Here is a 21999-nt window from a genome sequence, read left to right as displayed (position 1 = left end):
ACATTTGCAGGAGGCTCCTGGGACCACGGGTGTGTGTGATTCCTCTCCTAATTCCTTTTTGTGACCAGCTTTGTGCTGGCCTGTGGAGGCAAGTCTGACTTCATCCAGTTGTTCCCAGGCTAACAAAGGGCTTGAATCTCTGATCATTTACTTGAGATCCATGTAATTAAACAGGTCCTTCAGCTCTCAGTCTGTCTCATTTTCACCTGAGATGGCATGTAGATTCATTTGAGGGTGGGTGGATGGTGTATGTGTGTGTATACACATGTGTGTGAGGGTGTGGCATCTAGTATCTTCTATTATTTTTCTACCTTGCTTTCTTTTCTTTTTCTCATTCTTCCTTTCTTTTTTCTTTTTTCCTTCCTTCCTCTTCTTTCTTTTTTCTTTTCTTTTATCTCTTTCTTTTCCTCCCTCCCTCCCTCCCTCCCTCCCTCCCTCCCTCCCACCCTCCTTCCTTCCTTCTTTTTCTTTCAAGGCAGTGTCTCTTCCTAGCCTGGAGCTCATGAATACCTGGTCCATGAACTCCAGAGACTCCTGTCAATCTCTGTCATCAGCAGGGCAGATGCACACCGCTGTGCCCAGCTTCTGCGTGGCTGCTGACTGTAGCCAGGTCCCCTGCTTGCTCACTTCACCCACTGAGTCATCCCTACTCCCTCATAGGTTTCTGGAACAAGCGATATTCTCATGGCACAGACTTTAAACATTCAGTTCTTGTTCAGTTACCTATGATTCATTAGTCTTGTCCTTCAGGAGGTTACAAGGAGACAACAGACATGGATACTCAGCCCGGTGTAACAATACAGCTGCCCCGAGCCTGGCCCTGCCTCTGTCACCCTGACCTGAGGTCCTTCATCTCTACCCCCCTGCTCCAGGGATCCCCCACCTTCACTGCCTTCCTCCAGACCTAGGACTCCTCTTCCCCACTCCGCATTCTCCCTCAGGCCTCCCCCTTCTCCCCTTGAATACCCCTAGGCCTCTGGTCCCAGTCCAGCCGTCTCTCTCCACAGGTGGGCAACCTGGGCCTCCTGTTCATGCTTCTCTTCTTCATCTATGCTGCCTTGGGAGTGGAGCTCTTTGGGAAGCTGGGTGAGTGATGCCTAAGGCAGGCTCCTCAGCCTGCCACCCAAGGCCCTTGTGTGGGGGAGATAACTTACTAGCAGGACTCCTCACCCAAACCCCATCTTAGCATGGGGTATTTTCTGAGGCCTGGCTCATGAAAGTACATCAGACCTGTGTGGTGGAGTTCTGGACTCAAGCAGTCTGGTCCTCTGGGGAACCTCCTTCCTCTGCTTCCAGCCTTTGCCTGTCTGGAACCAGGGCTACCCCCAAAACAGAGCCCAGTCCTGTATACAAAGTCAGTTCCAGAAATCAGGGCTCCCTGAGGGGCTGATCCTCATCTCACCCCACTACCTCTCTCAGGAGCTGACTATTGGATAGAAGAGCCACATGCTCCTAAGACTGAGACCCCAGCCAGACACCACTTCCTTGAGCCTCAGTTGTCCCATTTGTAGGCTGGGCACAGTCCACATACACATGGCTGCAGGGGATAGTTTGAGAGGATGCTGAGGGGTGGCGGCTTGGGGTGCTGGTGGTGGACAAGCTGACCACCTCTCCCTCTCAGTCTGCAATGATGAGAACCCGTGTGAGGGCATGAGCCGGCACGCTACCTTCGAGAACTTCGGCATGGCGTTCCTCACACTCTTCCAGGTCTCCACGGGCGATAACTGGAATGGAATCATGAAGGTATTCATGGGCTAGCAGGGCCGTTCCATCTACAAGGGGGGGGGGGATCAGCTAGTTTCAAGTCCTGGATGCATGGTGGTATGACTGATCCAGACACCCAGTATGCTACTGTGCACGGGAGGAGAGTCAGGGTCCAGAGACATCCCGGACCTCCTGATGCCAGTGAAACAGAGTCCTGCTGAGGTCAGGCAGGACCTTCCCGGGCTGGCCTGAAAAGCAGCAATGGGTGCCTGAGGAACCCCATGCTTCTTCTCAGATTTGCTAGGGGCTCTAAGAGGTGGGATCAGCCCCAGTAGGGCATGAAGAGGGCCAGGTTAGGGCCCTAGAGACTTGGCTGAAGCTAAGGGAAGCTCAGGCTCCTATGGGCATGAAGTCGATAAAGGCTGCTAGAAGGGGGATTAATCTAGGCCCTTTGGTGTGCATGCGTGCGTGCGTGCGTGAGTGTGTGCGTGTATGTGTGTATGCGTGCACGCATGTGGGCATGTGTGTGTGTGTGTGTGTGTGTGTGTGTGCGTGTGTGCCTGAGCTCTGGTAGCCTTGTGGGTCCTCTGTGCTATGGAGGTGGGGTGTGTGGCAGGGCAGGTGTGGTAGGTGGCATTGACCCTGTGTGTGGCATCCCTGTGGCAGGACACTCTGAGAGACTGCACCCATGATGAGCGCAGCTGCCTCAGCAGCCTGCAGTTCGTGTCGCCGCTGTACTTCGTGAGCTTTGTGCTCACGGCTCAGTTCGTGCTCATCAACGTGGTGGTAGCTGTGCTCATGAAACATCTGGACGATAGCAACAAGGAGGCCCAGGAGGACGCGGAGATGGATGCTGAAATCGAGCTGGAGATGGCCCATGGCCTGGGCCCTGGCCCCAGCCCCGGCCCTGGCCCGTGTCCCTGTCCTGGCCCGAGGCTGCCCACTAACTCACCAGGAGCCCCCAGTAGTGGATCAGGAGGGCCGGGCGTTGGGGGTGACACCGAGGGTCACCTGTGCCGACACTGCTACTCTCCAGCCCAGGTGGGCAGGGGCTGAGAGGTGAATGGGGCTCAAAGGGCAGGCGCCACGGGGCCAGCTGGGCAGCTGGGTTTGGAGGTGCCCTATCTTTTGGGTCCCTCTGTGTTCAGCTCTAAGATAGGGTGACCCTGTGGTGAGAGGCTCCATCCCAGGCTGTGGGCACAGAGAACGGGAGGGCAGCTCTGCTTTACCCACCCCAAAGTACAGGGACCCAGCCGATAATCCCACCTGTCCCCACCCTGCCCCGTCCGCCTAGGAGACCCTGTGGCTGGACAGCGTCTCTTTAATCATCAAGGACTCCTTGGAGGGGGAGCTGACCGTCATTGACAACCTGTCCGGCTCCGTCTTCCACCACTACTCCTCGCCTGCTGGCTGTGACAAGTGTCACCATGACAAGTGTCACCATGACAAGCAAGAGGTACTGGCAGCTAGAGAGGAGCTGGCTCCCGGGAGTCACCTGGGAGTGAGGTGTTGAGGGACCCGGTGGCTCTAGGCCCCTAGCAACATACTGGTCCCACTGGTCATAGTGGTTTGTCTGTGAAGTGTGGCCCTGTGGTGTCGCCTAGAGAACCCGCCTTAGCACCTTGGGTATAAAAGGTGTTCAGAAGCATCTGCTGCTCGTCCTTGTGTCCCCTCTGGGGCATTTTGTCCTTTGTGATCCATGAAAGGGTCCCTGGTTCCTCTTCTTCCCTAGTGGCTATGGTCCCCCTGAGTGTTTCAATACTTCTCTTGGGCCTCCTCTCAGAGGCAGCTCATCCCCACCCTGCTCAGGGGCCATCTCCCAGGCTATTCCCAAGAGCTCCTCCTATATACCTCCTCCCCCTCACGTGTGCTCCTGGGCTCAGCCCATGGTGTTCTATAGGATCAGTGGCTGTGAGGTCATCCCTTGGGCAGGAGCTGAACATGGAGGTTACTCAATTTTCATGCCCCATGACTTAAAACGGATTCCTCAGGCTAGCAAGTCTTGCAGGGACATGCAGTACATGTAGCCCTCACAGCCCTCACACGCCCAGCCCAGCTCTAAGGACTCTTGGTCTGGTGCAAGTGGACAACAGAGTTCTGTAGCTCGCTGTACCATGTCTTCTTTTGTGTTCAGACACCAAGGTGGGCCACTCAGACCTGGTTTCCATTGGAGTGGCCCCTGTGCCATCATGTGTCACCCAGGCTGGGATCCTACACAGAGTGTGCCCACCATCCATGCCCAGCAGGCCTGCGAACCACTCTGACCACTGCCCCATGTCCTTTCAGGGACCTGTTGCTCAGCGCTCCAGGCCCAGGCTGTCCCATCCCAGCCCCAGGGTGACTCGAGGCCACCACCTCCCCCTGCAGGTGCAGCTGGCTGAGACAGAGGCCTTCTCCCTGAACTCAGACAGGTCCTCGTCCATCCTGCTGGGGGATGACCTGAGTCTTGAGGACCCCACAGCCTGCCCACAGGGCCCCAAGGAGAGCAAGGTAAGTGGCTAGGAGTTCCTTACATTTTTCTCCATGTGTGGTGCCAGTTTATCTGGCCAGATTGGGTTCAGGTGTGTACAATCTAGGTAATTGAGGCCACATCTTCTGTCAGACATAAGCAAGTTGCAGGTTGGGATAGCATGAGCCCATCTGCCTCAGAGTGGACATTGGGTGGCTCTCAAGGAACTTGCAGAACTGAGAAAGTCGGCAAAGAGATGCTATAACCCTCTGCTCCATGTACAAGACCCCGGCAGCTGCCAGAGATGAACTCCTCTCCCTAAGTATGAATGTGGAAACGGAGTTCTGGCAAAGGCAGGGGTTCACTTAATGTTCTGCTCTGATGCCTTCAGCCTGAGCGACCACTACATTGAGTTAGCATTTGGTTATAGGTGTGAAGAAGAGCTGGTACTGTCTCAAGGCCGTTAGAGTCAGGAAGGGAGGAGCCAGGGGAACCACAGCTGCCCGGGAGCATCCAAGAGGGCTTCCTAGAGGTCAGGACCTTCCACTTGAGGACTGGAAGGTGGTGACTGCTGGTCAGGTGGAGGAGGCGAGAGGAAGGACTTCCGAGGTAGGGATGGGGATAGCTATGCAGGAACCCTGCCTCTGTCTCCCTCAATACTACCTACCTCCCTTGCCTGCAGGGTGAGCTAGAGCCTCCGGAGGAGCCCTTGCAGGCAGGAGATCTGGATGAATGCTTTTTCCCCTTTGCCAGTGCACCAGTGTCTGCAGGCCCAGAGAGCCTGCAGTGCGAGATGGAGGCCATCCCGTTCAATCCCGTCCAGTCCTGGCTCAAACACGAGAGCAGCCAAGGTGAGGGTTTCAGCCCTGTCAGCTCCCCACATCCTGATCCTAAGCATCTGCTTCATGAGGGAGGCGGTGGAGGTTCCCCCACCATAAAGAAGCTAGTGGGGTTCAGGCCTGCTACACTGGTAGTAAAGGAGCAGTCAGTGAGCTAATGCTAGCTGAAGCCCGGGCTGAAGGAAGCGACACGCTGAGCTTCCTGTGGTCAGTGATGAAAAGGGAGCTAGTTTGCCGCACACAGCCTTTATTATCAAGCAGAAGGAAGGTTTACAGATTATTGAGGTGGAATAGAGAATAATCTGAGGGGGACACAATGACAGGAAGACTGGTGTTTTCAACGGCCCTTTGATAAAGAACTCTACCCCAAGCCTTCTTCCACAGCTGGTTTGTGTTTTGGGATATAGCAAGGGACTGAGCTGGCTTGCCTGTCATTTGTGCTCCCTCTTGGAGGATGACAAGAATCTGGGTGGCATCACTGGTTGGTTGGGGAGAAAGGGAGACAGTCTAACACAAGAGTGACCCCAGAGACCCCAAACTCACCCCAAGATGTCTTCTGGGATGTCTGGGTGACCGGCTTTTCCATGGACCCTCTGTAAAGCCAGTGACTTCTACTGGGCATGATGGCTGGGGTGCCAGGACCCCAAATTTCCTGATCTCAAAACCTGAGCCCAGGGTCTGATCCCAGGCTTGTTCTGATGGAGTATTCAATTAACTGTTTATTTGCACATTCCTTCAGTATGTCGGCAACCTACCAGGACACAGCCTATATGGCAGCCTGTGAATATTCATATATTCTGAAGCCCACATTCTTTCTTCATTCTGTGAGGTTCAGAGGGGACCGTAGGCAGAGCTGCTGGCACTGGCATACAGAAGTCTGTCCTGCCTCAGGCTCCTCCAACCTGGCCTTGTCCCTTTCTATCCATAGTGGAGCAGACCAGGCCCAGTGGCTTCTATATCATCAGCACAGGGCCTGACACAGACCTGAGACTCTACCGTGCATTGTCCAGGAGGAGGCCCCAGGCCTGACTTAGCCATGTGGAGTTGTCAGGGCCCAAAGGATAATGAGTTTTAGTGATTGAATACTTTCTGTGTGCATGGTGCTGGGCTAGGTGTTCCATACCTGCTGATATTCCCCACGTCCCTCCTTTTGTGTTAGTTACTGTTCTCACTACTATGACCAGGTGCCTGGTGAAATCAACTTAAGGAAGTGCTTATTTTGGCCCATAGTTCAAGGGTCCAGTCCATCATGACGAGGAAGGCAGTGACAGCAGGAACAGGGCAGCAGGTCACATGGCATCCACAGGCAGGAAGCAGAGCGAGAGATGTATGCTGGCGCTCAGCTCACTTTCTCCCTTGCATTCATCCCAGGACCCCAGCCTGTGGGATGGCGCCACCCACGGCTAGGGTGGGTCTTCTCGCCTCAACCCAATCTAGACACTTCTTCACAGACATGCTCAGAGTGAAACCGAGGCTTCGATTTGGAGACTTGCCCAGAGTCTTCTCACAGCCATTGTTGAGTTGCTCACGTGAGGGCTAGTGCTCTGTGCCTACCTTCTGGGCCGTTCCCAGCACCTCCTCTTCCTTCCCTGCAGCGTCGAGTCCCTTCTGCCCCGATGCTTCCAGCCCTCTCCTGCAGATGCCTGCTGAGTTCTTCCACCCTGCTGTGTCTGCCAGCCAGAAGGGACAGGAACCGGGCATGAGTGCAGGGACCCTGCCCAAGATCGCCCTTCAGGGCTCCTGGGCATCCCTGAGGTCTCCAAGTGTCAATTGCACCCTCTTGCGTCAGGTACAGGCACCTCCTGGACTCTGAAGAGCCACGGGTGATGCGTGGGGAGGGGAAGGAAAAGAACAGAAAAAAGCCACAGCAGCTGAGTCTGGGAAGTTGGGGAACCTCCGAGACTTGAGAGGTGACACCAAAGATGTGTATGAGTAGGACCAGCTCCTGAGGAGCCCCCAGGTTGTCGAGATGACTGAATCAGGGGTCCTAGCTTGAGATGAGGGAAAGAATGGCATTGAGGACGCTTTGTGGGGTAACACAGTGCTGGGGTCAGGGACCTTGCCTTGAGTGCTCTTGGTGGGTGGTAGGGGTGTCCTTGCTAGACTGCTTGTAGACTGTAAATTGCTTGATTGCAGAGGGGCAGGTTGGGAAGTGGGAAGTCTTGGCTGTATGGTCGTCTGTATCAGGATGGCTGGAACCACAGCTCACATGCCAGCTGGGCACAGAGGACCTCTGGAGCATGAAACCAAAATCCACCAGCACATTTGGTGGGCCATGTGTGATCTCATACAACAGTAGAGACTGGCCTGCAGGCTTCCTAATAATCACTTAGTGAGACACAGTTAATCTCCAGGTTCACCAGGCTGTGCTCTGCAGCAGGCAATGGACTGGGGTTTAAGAGTGTGTGTGTGTGTGCGCGTGTGTGTATGTGCAGAAGGAGAGGTGTCAGAGCAAATGAGTGCTGGAGTATATACTGTGGGGAGGTGAAGGGTGGCTGGGAGAGCGAGCAAAGGCTGGAGGCTTACCTAGGAGAGAGGATGAAGCAGCTGGTACGAGCAGGGCTGGTAGAAGGGCTTGTGAAGAAGGGACAGGTGGCGGAAGTGATGCTGGACATGTGGGTGGCTGGGAGTCAGCTGGGAACTATAAGAGGGAAGGTCTTGTCATTGGACACTGGGACTAGGAAAGATGGCTCAGGCTGCCCAGAGGGGACAGAGAGCCTGTTTGACATTTGTTGTAACTGCCCTGAGAGGTCTCAGGGACTGCTGATGTGGCAGAAGAGATGCTGTGGGATCCTGGATACGTTGAGAAGGGAAGCATCCTGGGTCCCCATCATCAGACTGTCCACTAAAGACCAGGGGAAGATGATTCAGGGAGCCTCATCCCTGCTTACCTCCTTGCAGGCGACTGTGAGTGACACATCACTGGATGCCAGCCCTAGCAGCTCAGCGGGCAGCCTGCAGACCACATTGGAGGACAGTCTGACACTGAGCGACAGTCCCCGGCATGCCCTGGGACCGCCGGTCCAGGTGCCAGGGCCATGTGCTGGCCTGTCACCGGCCACCCGGCGCCGTCTCAGCCTAAGGGGCCGTGGCTTGTTTAGTCTGCGTGGGCTGAGAGCCCATCAGCGCAGCCACAGCAGCGGGGGCTCCACCAGTCCCGGGTGCACCCACCACGACTCCATGGACCCCTCTGATGAGGAGGGCCGCGGGGGTGCAGGCGGCGGGGGTGCAGGCAGTGAGCACTCCGAGACCCTCAGCAGCCTGTCGCTCACGTCTCTCTTCTGTCTACCACCCACGCTGCCACCCCCGGGCCTCACCCCCGCCAGGAAGTTCAGCAGTACCAGCAGCCTAGCGGCTGGACCTGGCATCACAGTCTCAGCCCGCGGCCTGGCCAGGAGCCCATCATGGGCTGCAGACCGCAGCAAGGACCCACCAGGTCAGGCCCAGCTGGCCTCAGGCTTGGGTTCCTCAGCACCTGAGCCACAGCCACCTCCTGGGGAGCTGGAGTCAACCGATGCTGCAAGCAAGAGGAAAAGATGAGGGGCCGCAGGGGCTGCGGGGGACCTGCCAGCTGCTGTCCGCCCGCCTGCCCCATCTTGCCTTCTTTTACCTCAGGAGCCAGGGAGCAGACAGCAATACTTTGCCCACACCTGGGAGTGGCATAGGGGCCAGCCAGCGCCGGGCCACTGGGCAGGCGACTGAGGAGGGTCTGGGTTAGCTGAGGCTCAGATGCGGCCCCGTCCGTGGCCCTTCCAGTGTATATGCAGATATATACATATATATATAGAGAGACAGACATATATTTATTTATTTTTTTTACGGAGAGCTTATGAATTCCAGAAAGTGCTAAAGTTGAGGGTGCAGGCCAGGGCCCAGATGGGGTCTCGTCTGTTGATTAGGACACAGGCCTGCACAGCACAGACGCTCCTGCTGTGGCTTCGGTGGCTGTAGTTTCGGGTATCTCCCTCAGTTGAGAGCAGCTTGGGAGGACGTTCAGGGCCCAGGAGTCAGAAGAGAAGCAATTCAGGGTGCACTTTTTTTCCCTTTTAAAGAGGAGACGCTGCTAAGATCCCCAGCCTCTACCCACATGTCGGGGTGTCAGTCTTGTTCCTCTGACTGTCATGTTGTTGTGAAGTCTTTTGTAGACACTCTTGACACACAGACTTTCTTAGTTAGCCAGTTAGACGTTCTCTTTAGAAAAAACGGGGGGGGGGGATTTTAGTCTTATTTCTTAGAGCAGGGTTGGGGAACAGGGCATTTCTGAAGCTGGGCAGGGGCCTCAGAATTTGGGTCAAATTTTGACTTCTATGAGTACTTGAGGGGGGGATCAACCCCTCAGGAAGGCAGCAAACAGGAATAATTCATGCAAGAGAGAGGACAGGTGAAGGGGTCTCTGGACTGGCTTGGCCCACACAGATTCCCTGAGCTTGGGTTGTCAGTTACATGAGAACTTTCTATTTTTTGTCCTCCATGAAGGCCTCAAATTGCAGCAGTTCCTGGGGATTACGGTCACTCACCCTAAACAACCCCACCCCTGCCTCAGGAGTGTTTGGGGTAACAACAAATCTAAAGGGGTCTCTGAGCACCTGCCTAAAGCCTGGCTCCAGCCTTTCCCCACCCCAGCACCCTTAGCTCCACCCAGTTACCCAGACATTCACATCCTCCGACTCCCGCTTACCCTTGAATATGTCTCGCTGTTTCAAGCTACATGTCGGGTCTCCCGATGGTAGTGCTTTCCGAAGTTCAGGATGGGTGGTGTTTTTTTTTATTGGAATGGTTACCCATTTATTTAAAAAACTTACTCTGTATCGAGCCCTTGACTTTCACAGGCTCAGCTCTTAAGTGGGTGAGTTTACTATCAGCCTGAAGAAGAGGGGGGCCCGCTGCTGCAGGTGGCCTACTGACAAGGGCGGTGATGTGGGGTGCTCAGCCACATCGCTGAGGGTTGCTGTGGGTCCTGCTAAGAGCATGTGCATCTCTTGTCCCTGCTCCCGGATTCTGACTTCACAGAAGTGGGCTTCTAGCCAGGCTAGTGAGCAGCAGCTGTGTTTGTAGGCTCTGGGGTGTCCCGATCTGGCACAGGGACCCTGGGATCAGGGCGCTGTGAGGAAGCCAAGAGAAGAGGATTGTTGAGGGGTACTGCCTGCCAAGTGCTTAGAGGTGAGGAGTGGGAGGGTGGTTGTTAAACTCACTTTACACATGGGTAAACTGAGGCTCTGGGTGAGTGCAGCAGCCATTCAGCCCTGGCAGCAAAGAGCCCGAGTCACCTGTGAAGGGCACTAGCCTGAACACTTGGACTGTGCACACACAGCTGTGGTTGAAGGGAGGGTGACTCCAAGGGCCCAGTGTGGAGTTGACTGGGGTAGAGAGGGCTGGGCCAGGCTCATGGTCTTCAGGCTTTACAACAGTGGTGTTTGATAGCACCTTCCGCCCTCTGCTTTCTGGGTACAACGTCAATCATCTAGCTCAATCTTCAGGCTGCCCCTGTGTGTGTGTGTGCTTATGCGGCTCTTCATAGCCAGCTTTCTCCCTGTCGTGCCTCTGGGGCTAGGTGGAGGTGTTCAGGCATCTATACCTTCACGCTGAACTGTGTGACACGACCCCAGAGCAGGCAGATGTGTTGAAGGCTGTTTTAGGGAAATGGGCAAGGTCTAAGCAAGGGCTGTAGCTAGGTACGGCAGGGCATCTAGAGAGAAAGATTTGCTGAGCCCAGAAGCACAGAAACTACCTGGGGTGGGTTTTCTAGGATCAATCCCAGGTATCTGGCCTTGTGTCTGTGAGTGGGGAGTCAGGGGCCAGGAAAGGTGTGAGCTGCTGGCAAGATGGGTTGTAATGGGCAAGGATTGGGCGGGCAACCCTTCTTCAACACTGTGGCTTGAGGCTGCGGGCTCAGGCTAAGCCTGTCCATCACCAAAGCACAAACTCTCCCAATCCACACAGGCCTAGATGTGAGGAGAATGGGAACGCAGGTGCCAGTACCCGAAAGCTGTCAATTCGCCAGGCTGTGTGGTGTGGGGGCTGGAGGGCACACAACATCTGTAGACAAGCCTCTGGAGCCAGACGGAGCCTGCCCTGCCTTCTTGCTATCTCCTGCTCTGGTCCAGGCAGTCCCGCTGAGGAGGATGAATCGTGAGCAGTACTCACCCATCTGCTTGTCCCCGATATTTCTCCTAGAGCTCACAGCTCCCAGGGTCACCTCCAGCCCCTTTTGCTACTCTGTGTAAGGGCTTGGGGTCTTAGAAGCTGCTGTTTAACCCAGACACACATACTCTTCCCTTTTTCTTTTTGTCATTGTGCAATAATCAGTGTCCCTGGCAGAGCTGGGGCCTGAGGGGAGGCAGAGGCCACCTTGTCCTGCAAGCCCCCAGCCCAGCTCTGCTGCTGTGACTCTAACTTCCGGTCACTGTACAGTTTCTACAGTGTGAATGAACTTCCCTCATAGTTGCTGAAGGCGCTGGTCCCTGCTGGCCCAGATGGCCCGGGCATAGAGAAACCAAGCCGTACCGCCAGCCAGCGTTGTTTTGAATAAAACCCCAGAAACTTATTGCGAACTTTCTTCACGTCTCTGCTCTTCCTTCCCTGCAGAGTTGGGATCGTGCTGGTCCTCTACCTCCCTAACCCTGCCAAGGGAAGCATGATAATGTCTTCATCTTGCAGCTGTGGGGTCTGGGTTTGGGGGAATTCAGAGACCCTGTGGAAGGATCCCCTTGCAATCAGGGTCTGGGTGGGGCTTCAGGGCTGGGAATGAGTCTAGGAGAGGTCAAGCTGCTTACCCTTGACACTAGAGCCTGAATTCATAGAACTGGTACTACGAGGGCTCATGGCTATAAAGCACAAAAACCCAACTCAAATGGTACAAAGCAAAAGATGGGGGCTGGAACGATGGCTCAGAGGGAAGGAGTGCCTGCTGCTTGTCTTGGTCACTATTGGTCACTTGGTCCTATTGCTGTGACCATGGCAACTCTTACAAAGGAGAGGGTTTAACTGGGGCTGGCTTACAGTTCAGAGGGTTAGCTCATTGTTTTCATGGTGGGTAGCCTGGCAGCATGCAGGCAGACATGGTGCTGGAGAAGGAGCTGAGAGCTCTACATCTGGATATTCAGGCAGCAGAAAAAGAGAGTGACCCTTGGGCCTGGTTTGGGGTTTTTGAAACCTCAAAGCCCACCCCCAGTGACACACTTCCTCCAATAAGACCACAGCCCCTAATCATTCTCAAGTATCTTCCCAATGATCAATCATTCAAATACATGAGCCTATGGGGCCATTCTTATCCGGACCACTACACTGCTCTTGTAGAAGTCTGCGGCTCAGTTCCCAGCATGCCTGTCAGGTGGCTCACACTGCCTATGACTCCAGTTCCAGGGGATCCACCACCTCCTTCTGGCGTGCGTAGGTTCCTGCATGCTTGTGGTGCACAGAAACTCATGCAGTCACACATACATACACATGAAAACATCTTTAGGAAGAATAAAAGAGTAGAAGAGGAGAAGCAAGAAGAACACAGGTGGAAATAACTTAGTGGTTCAAAGTGTTAAGAATTCCAGATGTCGTGTTGGCTTCAGGCATTGCTGGATCAAAGGCTCCGGTCGAGTCTCTAGGACATGGCCTTTCTGCCTCCTGACTTTGCTGTGTCTGTGTTTGTTTCTTCCTCTCTGAAGGCCACCAGCAGTCCCAGGCTTGGGCTGCCCCATCCCTCTAGCGCCTCTCTCTGGGAATTCTGGCAACATGCTAGGGCAAGATCCCTGTTCAGCTTTCCTCATAGTTGACTAAGGAACACGCCATGCCACAGAGACAATGTGCTGGTACTAGCCAGGTCTGACCACGCACTCACTCCGGGATGCAGGGCAGAGTTGGCTGCTGAACCATAGCTATGAAGGAATATCTACGTCCTGCCCTCCTGATGAGCTTCTGGGAGCAGTGGCTTCTAATCTTTACCTTCAATAGGAGGTCATGGGGACCTCTGATGGACTGGTCAGATATTGCCAGCTGGGGACACAGGAACAGCCAAGCTGGCAGGTAGAGGCCAGGGTGGACACCTGGCTCTTTTGAGTGTTCCCTATCTCAGTATATGTCCTTTCCTTAGGGACTGATCAAGGCCTGGGGGGCATCAGGATGGCTGACTTGGACTCTTACAAGGCATCCCCTTCCCGGAGGACTCTGTAGGTAGGGGTGACCTGGGCCAGAACTCCTGATCCATTCTACTTCGTTAGCACCCTTGGTCTCTGCACCCCTGGAGTTCCCCACTCACTGGCTCTAGCGACTTTTAGAAACAACAGACACTAGTTCACCGTGACAGGACTGGGAGGCAACGGCTGAGCTGTGTGGCTGCAGCGCCACCCAGACCACCAGACTTCCTCTCAAACCAGTGAGGACGTTGGAGCCCCTTTAAAGGCTTTCCCTGCCTCAGGCATCTGGCTCATTGCAGGGGCAGGGCTGATATGTGTGCAGGTAAGCGTGTGTTTGCCTGTTTGAATATCTGTGTATATATGTGGTGGCGGACAGTTTTATGTGGGCCTGTGCGTGTGTACGCAGACACAAACACCTGCTCCAATGTCTCAGGTTAACAGGCCCAGCTTTAGCTTGGTCCAGAAGGAACTCTATCTCTTATTTATAGATGAAACAAAGCAAGGCACTCTTTAGAGCAGGCTGGGCTCTGAGTCCATGTCTGAGCTCGTGGGATGTGTGATTCAGGACCAGTATCCCCATGCTGAGCCTTGTTCCTGGGGCACCTACCTGATATAGGTACCACAGCTGGGAGAAGCACCCAACAGGCCTTTCTCCAACTGCTTCTCTTGGACCATAATCGTGGGCCTGCCGATGACTCCCCTGGATCCTCTCCAGGGGCCTCTGACCAGCTTTTCCTTCACACTCCTGCCCCTCTTGGGTCCTCAGCTTCAGAAAGCACACCTGTTGGTGAGGCTCCTGGGACTCTGAGTATGGCCTTAACGCTTTCCTCCACCTCCTTGGACATTAGCCCACGACCAAGCCAGCATCTCTCCAGAGTAGCTTTTCCCCTCCTCTCATCATGGCCACCCACTCGGGCCCCATTATCCCAGATGGCCTTGGGTTGTCACACCATTCCCCAGCCCTGCTCCACCAAGACCCCCTGCCAACCTGGCCTGTCGCAGCTCTGAGATAATACCCTGGCTCCTTTCTTCCTTGTCCCCTGCTGCCCTTCTTCCAGCTCTTCTCTCTTGGTAGTCCTCTCTGCCACTTGAGTTCCGTGTTCCAGACTTCAGGGAGAGAAGGGAGTGCAGGGCTTTCTGATTCTTGGCTGTCTGATTTGCGTGGGTGCTACCATGTTACAATAGCATCTCGAGTGTTGGGGATTCACTTCCAAGGTTTTCTCCTCTGTTTGTTTCTGTGCCCTGGAGGACAGCTCTGGGCTGGGTCAGGTGAGAGTCATAGATGGAGTCTGTATGGGTAGATGGATGATGGATGACGTGATGAAGGAAGGAAGAAGAAGCAGGGACAAGGGGATGTGGCTGTCTGCTGGGGGTGTGGTGGTGGCAACATACCTAGCTTTAGGGCCAGAACTTCAGGCAGCAATGGCAGTGCGGATGGAGGGGAGACTGAGGAACTGGCTAGGTGAAGCAGACCAGCGGCTAGGCTGAGTGGGCAGTAGACCTGCAGGAGAGCCTGCCGTGGCTTCTTTTGTTGAGGTCCCAGAGTGGGGTCGGGGAGAGAGAGGATCACTGTGTGTCATTGGCCACACTATCACTCTGCCTGCCCCCTCCCATGCTCCTTTTGGCTCCATATCATCTCCAGGCCTCCACTGTTTGCCTTGGCAGCTCCAGCTCTGCCTGCTCCCTCCCTTTGCAGGTGGCAGGTACAGAAAGGCAGCTACGAGCACAGGGCCAGCCCGTTGAGCTGCCAGGGCAAGAGCACACTCCATGTCTTCCATTACACATTTACTGGCCAGTGGGCAAAAAAGGGACAGTGGGAGAACACCAGCAGGTCCTGCTTTGGCTGCACCCACCCCTGCAAGGAGACTGACAGGCAGGGGTGTGTGACTCCACCCGCTGTGGCAGAGGTGAGCAGCCTGGGAAGGTCTAGCGCCTGGCTGAGTGTCCACTTCACCTTGTCCCAACTCGGTGTCCCTGCCTACCCATTAGCAATGAGATTAGAAGCCAGTAGCTGCCGAGGAGAGATTGGACTAAGACGACCCTCCAAGAACGTTTTCAGGGAGTGACAAACTTCAGCTATCAGCAATTTTTTATTTAGACCCGCATTCATGAATTCTAACCAAATAAACACAGGCGTGTTAGGTATATGTACCATTATGCAAAACCAGTATTATGGCTGTAATGAAAATTAGATTCGGCCTCGGTGATGGTGTTCCAGGAGGGCAGGCATCCTCTGGTTTACAGCGTTGTGACCTCTGGTTGCTATTGCCATGGTAACCATGCTGCCACGGGAATGTGTGGACCAGAGGCAGGGCTTGTGGTGTGGAGTGAGGGCAGACCTGTATTCCAGCCCCCCTTGTCAACCCTGAACATCAAGAAAGGTGGGGAGTAGTGGCTAGTGTGAGAGGCTGGAGGAGGGTAGACAGTAAAACAGGGGTAGAGCACACCCCCTCACGCTCACCTCCCTTCTCCACTCTGCACTAGGTAGCTCTTTCATAGAGCCAGTCTTGGCATCTTTCTGTCCTAAGTGCCTATTGTGTGTCAGACCTGTGCCAGGCTCTGGGGGTATAGCAACAGGTGCCCATGCTAATGGAAGCCGCCATGTCAGAGGGAGGGACAGATGCAGCCTGCCTCTCAGAGCAAGAGGCAGATAATAGAAGCAGAAGCGAGGTCTTCTTAGATCATGGGTCAGAGGTGTGACTGTTGGTACATCTTTCTGCCATCATGGTCTGGGGAGGGCAAGATGGGGATACCTGCTAGGCGAGAGAGGGGTGTGGAAGGCAGCGGCCACCCCTTCCAAATAAGGGGCAGGGGAACAAAGCCAGAATACCCTACTCCAAGTGGATTTCAAATAGGGGCTGGAGGTGAGCTCAGTCATAGAATGCTTGCCTGGCATCCATAGGGCTCCGGGTTCCAACTTCAGCACCGGAAAAGAAAACAAGCCACACCCCACACTCCGATTAACCACAAAGAATTGCTTATGGCAAGTGTGCCTCATGCAGTCAGGGACACACACTGGCAAGCCATTTGTTGCCACCTGAGTTTCACTGGCTGTCCTGTATTCTTTTCTAAATCCAGCCAGCCTTGAGAGAACGGAAGTGATGTGCCCAGGTACTGAGCTGCAGAGGTGTCCATCTCTGTTCACGTGGCCCAGGTCCTGCTGCAGGCTGCTCATTATCCTACCAGCCCTTCTCGGTCTGAGCCTGGGGTGCATGACATCTAGGTGACATGCCATCTTCTCTCATCCTTGTCACTCTGTAGTTGGATGGCATGGCTCTGGTGGCTCCCAGGACCTGTGTGACACTTGCCAGCCCTGGGGACACTGTTCCTTACCCAGTCAACAAGATTTCACCTGGAGCCGTTCTGTTCCCCACCCCGCTTCTCCTGCTGGGCTCTCCTGAGCTGGTCCCCCCTTGCCAAGCCTTTAAGGCCCAGTCAGGCATTGCCATCTTTAGGAACGTCCCCACAGCTCCAGCTTGATGCCACGCTGCGCTGATCCTCAGCGCCTTGCTTTACAAAAATTCAGTCATATCTTCAATCCCCAGCATCGCAAAGACCAAGGGTGGGAGCACACATCTGTAATCCTAGCACTTGAGCGGTGCTGACACGAGAATTAAGAGTTCAAGACTCATCTTTAACTATATAATGACTTTGAGACCATGTTGGCCATTTTAATCACCTTAATCATTGCATCAAATATATCCACGGTGTTGTGTAGCCTTTGCTACCATCCACGCAAAACCATTTTTCCAAATGGAAGTTCTGCACCCCCTCAAACACTAGCTACTCATTTCCTCCCGCAGTGCTGTGTGACACCATTCCTGGAGACTAGAACAAATGTCGACTTAGCCCAGACGAGGAACCCCCTGCCAGTCCAAAGTCCAAGTGGCTGAGTTGGTTCCTTGGGGTTATTTACAGGAGCGTGACAGTTGAAAGGCAGTCACATCATCAAAAACCACCAGCTCACCACAGCTGGAACTCCAGAGCTCTCTGCGGGACAGGTAAGCAACTTGACAGGTCCAAGAATCTCCTCCCCACCACCGTCCCAGCAGCCCCTACAGCTTATATAGTCTTGGGGCGGGTCCCCTACTCTTGTGCATCTGATAAGTTTCTAGGGCTCATAAGTTATTGACTTCTGAGCCTTACATAGTTTCCCTCCAGACAGAATTCAATTCTGGTGAGCCAGCTACACAGCACCCAGCCCCCGAGGACGCTCCCTTCTACTTTTTCAAAGCACTTCCTCTGAGTGCTTCACAAGGTAGAATCACAGTGTTCGCCCTTTTTGGCACCCTACCCTGAGGCTGACGGAGACGGAGGACCATCTCTGTGTATATGAGCACCCACTAATTACCCATCATTGGTAGGCACCCTGTTTGCAGCCACCTTTTGCCTGTGGCAAGCCGAGCTGCTGCAAATGTACACATCTCTGGTCAGTTTCTACTTTTGCCTCTCCTTCGTGTATCACCCAAGTGGGATTATGGGGCCAGTGGCAAAAACCCTGCTGCGCCTTTCATGAGGGCCACTGTGCCAGGCTCCATGGTGCTGGCTTCCCTGCTGGTCACAACACCTTGCCTTTCCCCACTTGAGCAGGTCGTGTGTGTGTGTGTGTGTGTGTGTGCGCGCGCGCACGCGCGCGCATGCACACACATGTGTTTCTCCTTCCCTCTCCCTCCACTCTCTTTAGCCGGCATCTGCCTGCTTGCCTCAGGGAGGTGAGTGACTTTCTCAAGACTTCCCAACTTTTGTTTCCAAAGGTCAGAAGGAACCCTGGAATTTGCAGAGGAGGGAGAGTCTGCCTGCTACCCCTAGAGGAGAGGAAGAGCACAGTGGACATCCACTTAGCAAAGATCTCTGGGGCTATGTGTACCCTGCAAGGAGTCTGGCAGCAGAGTTGCCGTGGACTCGCGCCCCGGGACCTGAGGGTCCTGGTGAGTCAGTGGCTCAGCTTCTGAGGCACACACTCTTGAGGAGCAGCTGTCTCTGGGAACAGATAAGTGGGTTCATGCCTCTCCGAGTTTCCTCAAGAGAAAACTGAAGGTACCTGGAGACACCCCACAGCACACAGCCCTGGGTGTGTCACAGCTCTCCAGGCGTGGTGGGGTCTGGTCTCCTCAGGGCCACAGGGCCAGGCTGGGCCACACCTTGTTCTGGCCTGCTTGGCAGAGGCTCCTTATCTTCAGGACTGGGTCTGAACACCTGAGAACGAAGCCTTTGTGCTCCTCCTCGCAGATGCAGGGGTGGGCAGAGCGAGGAGCCCTGCTGGTGTTGTTGATATTCTGATTTGTTCCACTGTGGCCGCCAGCCTCCCCTGACCTTTCTGTGTTTACCCTGTTGCATTCCAGAATCTAGCCAGCCCGCGGCCTCCCCTCTGTCTGACTCTCTGCCCACTCCTGACAACCCTCTTACGGCTGACTGCAGTGTGCCATCTTGGCTGTTACAACACCTTAGGGCAGTCCCCCTGTTTGGCCACGCCCTGGACTTTCATGTTCCTGGGCTGGACCAGGACCTCGGTCTGGGCTCTGAAACCAGCCAGAGTGGCATGCCAGCATCTCTTTGCTTCCCAGGGCCTGGCTTCTGAGCCTTTGTTGATTGGCCAGGTGGAGTCAGGTATCCCTCCTGCTGACTCCCATGGCTTTCCCTTGACTGACGTCATCTGAACTCTCACAGTTTCTCCCATCTCCAGCTGCTGTTACAACAGGCCATGGATGGGGCACTGATGGGGTGATCGGGAGATATTACGGTTTAGGCAGCAGGGTTTTTTTTTTCTCTTTTCCCCCCTTCACTTTTGGGAGGCAAAGGTAACGGGCAGATCTGCTCCCAATACTTGGTGAGATACTCATCATCCTTGTTTACAGACTCAGTCCCTCCAGGCTTTATGACCTTAGCCTAAATGGACCACTCCTTGAGAGAAACCACTGTTCCCTGTGGGTCCTCACACCTCCTCCTTTGTGCCTGTGAGGAGACAGCCAGCCCTAATCTCCTTGTAAGGACACATTCCTGTTGTGGCGGCTCTACCCTCATCTAATCCAAATAACCCCTCAGAGGCTCCACCTAGAGAACCTTTGCTTGAGATTTGGGGTCTCAATGTGAAGTTGGGGGTTAGGGAATAAACATTTAGTCCAAAGCAGAAATCAACCATGAACTCCTGGAGAGACAGGTGTGCTGGGGTCTGACACAGGGAACTGCAGTGGAGAGAGAAGGATGGTAGTGTGTCACCCAGGAGTTCCCATGGGAATAGGACACGTTAAGGTTTGTATCTGAAATGTCTCCTTGTAATTGGAGATCACGCCTTGTTTTCCTGACTGCCCAGGCCCAAATAATCACATAGAAACTATAATAATTACAACACTGTTTGGCTAATGGCTTAGGTGTATTCCTGGCTAGCTCTTACATCTTCAATTAACCCATTTCTATCAATCTGTGTATCACCATGGGGCTGTGGCCTACTGGTAAGGTTCTGGCGTCTTTCTCCTTCCGCAGCTACATGACGACATCTCCTTGACTCCACCTACTCTCTATATCTCTGTTCAGATTTCCCACTTGGCTTTATTCTGTCCTGCCACAAGCCAAAGCAGCGTCTTTATTAACCAATGATAATAAAACAAATTCACAGCATACAGTGGGGAATCCCACATGCTCTCCTACTGGCTCATGTTTTGAACCACTTGCCCCATAGTTGGTTACCCTGTTTTGGGAGGCCATGGAATCTTTAGGAGGCAGGGTCTATCTGGTGGAAACAGGTCAGTAGGGGAAGGCCTTTGGTTCCAGCCCCCTACCTCACTTCTTGGGTCCACCATGATGTGAGGAGTATTCAGCATACATTCCCACAGATGGCTAGGCACACAGGGCCACAGTGGACTGAAACTGAGTCAGATAAACCCTCTCCTTGCCTTGGTTCTGTCAGATATTTTAGTTAAAGTAACATAAAAGCAGCAATAAAACACATGTATGCCCCGTGCCACCCAACAATTGTCTAGTCCATGATGGACCACATGCATGATGGTGGTTGTACCACATAGACTGAGTATGTAGTTATCTGTGCCACCCAGCTCTGGGCAAGTAGATGCTGTAATATTTGCACAATGGCAGAATCTCCTAAATAATGCATTTGTCAGAATGGATCCTCATTATCAGTCAATATGGTTTAACCTTGGTGCTAGATTGGCTGACATGATTGTGGGGATGGTAACTCCAAACACCAAGGGGCAGGGCATGGCAGGCTGGAACTGCCCTGTCACAACCTTAAGCAGACTCCCCATGTAAGTGATGGGATGTGGTCATTCACGTCACCAAGGACCCTCTCCATTTCTTCTAGGAAACTCATTGAAGATGAAGGCATCTACAGAGCACTGCTAAGAAACACCTAGATTCTGTTTGATTAAACAATCTGGCTCAGTAACCCACCTGTGTTGCCTTGGAACCAACTATCACCGCTTGGCTCAGATTTCAACTCCAGCCTTGCTAGTAGCAAGCCATTCAGCATATTTGAATCTCATCCCTCTCAGGAGGCCGCTGAGAAGGGCAATGGAAGGCATGAGTGTCAGGTCCTAACTGCATCTCCTCCTGCTTGCCTGTCACCGCAGACACTGTTCAGGAATGTATGTCACCAGCAGCTGGAAGGCAGTCCAAACCGCCACAGTGATCAAGGGATTGATGGTCTCTTGACATGTTTGCACAGAAGGCTCTGACCACTGCCAGGCAAGCTGTCACTAAACACTGGGGATTGAAGTTTTGCTAGCATAGATCAGGCCTGCCAGCTCCAGGCCCCAAGACGGTCACCACGGCACGCCCACACCCTTCCCAGGGAGTAGCCAGGCTACTCTCAAGGGTTCCATATACTCCAGCCTAGGCAGGGCCCTGCCTGGTACTCTGTTTCCAATGCTCTGGCCACAGGGATCCTCTGTCAGGCACAGTCCCACCCAGGCCTTGGGACCTCAGCTTGAATAGGTCATCATCTCCTTGAGGGACAGTGTCTATCCTTAGAGCCACAACAGCCATCACCCCTTTGTCTCAGGTCGCCTGTGTGTTCATTCATGTCCTGACCTACCGAGGAATTCCTTGAAAGTAAAAATCCCTGTGGACCAACCAAGGGCTTAAGGTAGGGCTCTAAGATGCTGGGAGGTACGGAAGCCTTTCTCAGTTGGATCTCTCCATTTGCAGTGGGGTAGCCCCCCCAGGCTCTGTGTCCCAGTTCTGTCTCTGGATCTTGTAAAGATTTAGAGCACAGCACTAATGCACAGGCTCATTGCACAGGGTATGTGAATTCTGGCAACAAATTGGACTGATGTTGGCTAAGGTGTGCTCGCTGTTATGTCAAGTCCACCACTGGCTAGTTCTGCTCAAGCGATGTCCAGCACGGTGGGTGTCTCTCCTCTAAGCAGGATCAGTGGCCTAGGGAACACTTACTCCCAGCATGGGGAACTCTCTGTGGGAGGCATTTGTAGGGAGAGCCTGGGAATAGCAGCCATCACTTGTACTACATTGGCCATGCTTAGCTGCAAGGGAAGCTGAAAATGCAGTCCAACTGGGAGCATCTCTCTACCTTTCTTCCTCTTCTTCCCTCCTCCTCCTTCTTTGAGACAGGATCTTAATACATAACTCTGGCTGGCCTTGCCCTCAGAGATCCATCTGCCTCTGCCTCTGGGCGTTGGATTTAAAGGTGTAGCCACCAATCTGATTACAGTAGATGGCTAGTTCAGGCACCCTTTCCACTATTGCTAGTGCCCAACCTTCTACCTTACTTTTTGAGACAGGGTCTCTCAGTGAACCTGGAGTCCATCAGTGCAGCAAGGGTCCAGGGATCTTCCTGTCATTGCCTCCCCTGCATTGTTGCTACAGGCACTTACCACCACACCTGGGTTTTTGCAGGGGTGACGAGGAG

The 21999-nt window shown here is 53.9% G+C and overlaps 1 protein-coding gene across 1 annotated transcript in view; it reads left to right on the top strand.

The window, feature by feature from the left end:
- The window catches only part of Cacna1i (calcium voltage-gated channel subunit alpha1 I), a 101274-nt gene extending 92742 nt beyond the window's left edge, over positions 1-8532 (top strand). Inside the window, exons 29-36 of the mRNA XM_038342051.1 lie at positions 1008-1086; positions 1622-1743; positions 2371-2745; positions 2999-3160; positions 4072-4194; positions 4836-5004; positions 6588-6781; positions 7894-8532. Of these exons, the coding sequence (XP_038197979.1) occupies positions 1008-1086; positions 1622-1743; positions 2371-2745; positions 2999-3160; positions 4072-4194; positions 4836-5004; positions 6588-6781; positions 7894-8532 (1863 nt within the window). The remainder of the gene's footprint in view (positions 1-1007; positions 1087-1621; positions 1744-2370; positions 2746-2998; positions 3161-4071; positions 4195-4835; positions 5005-6587; positions 6782-7893) is intronic.
- The last annotated feature ends 13467 nt before the right edge of the window (positions 8533-21999 follow it).

The sequence above is a fragment of the Arvicola amphibius genome, chromosome 9 (genome assembly GCF_903992535.2).
Source record: "Arvicola amphibius chromosome 9, mArvAmp1.2, whole genome shotgun sequence".
Lineage (NCBI taxonomy): Eukaryota > Metazoa > Chordata > Mammalia > Rodentia > Cricetidae > Arvicola > Arvicola amphibius.
The sequence above is the reverse complement of the archived record's forward strand: the minus strand, read 5'-3'. Positions and strand labels throughout refer to the sequence as shown.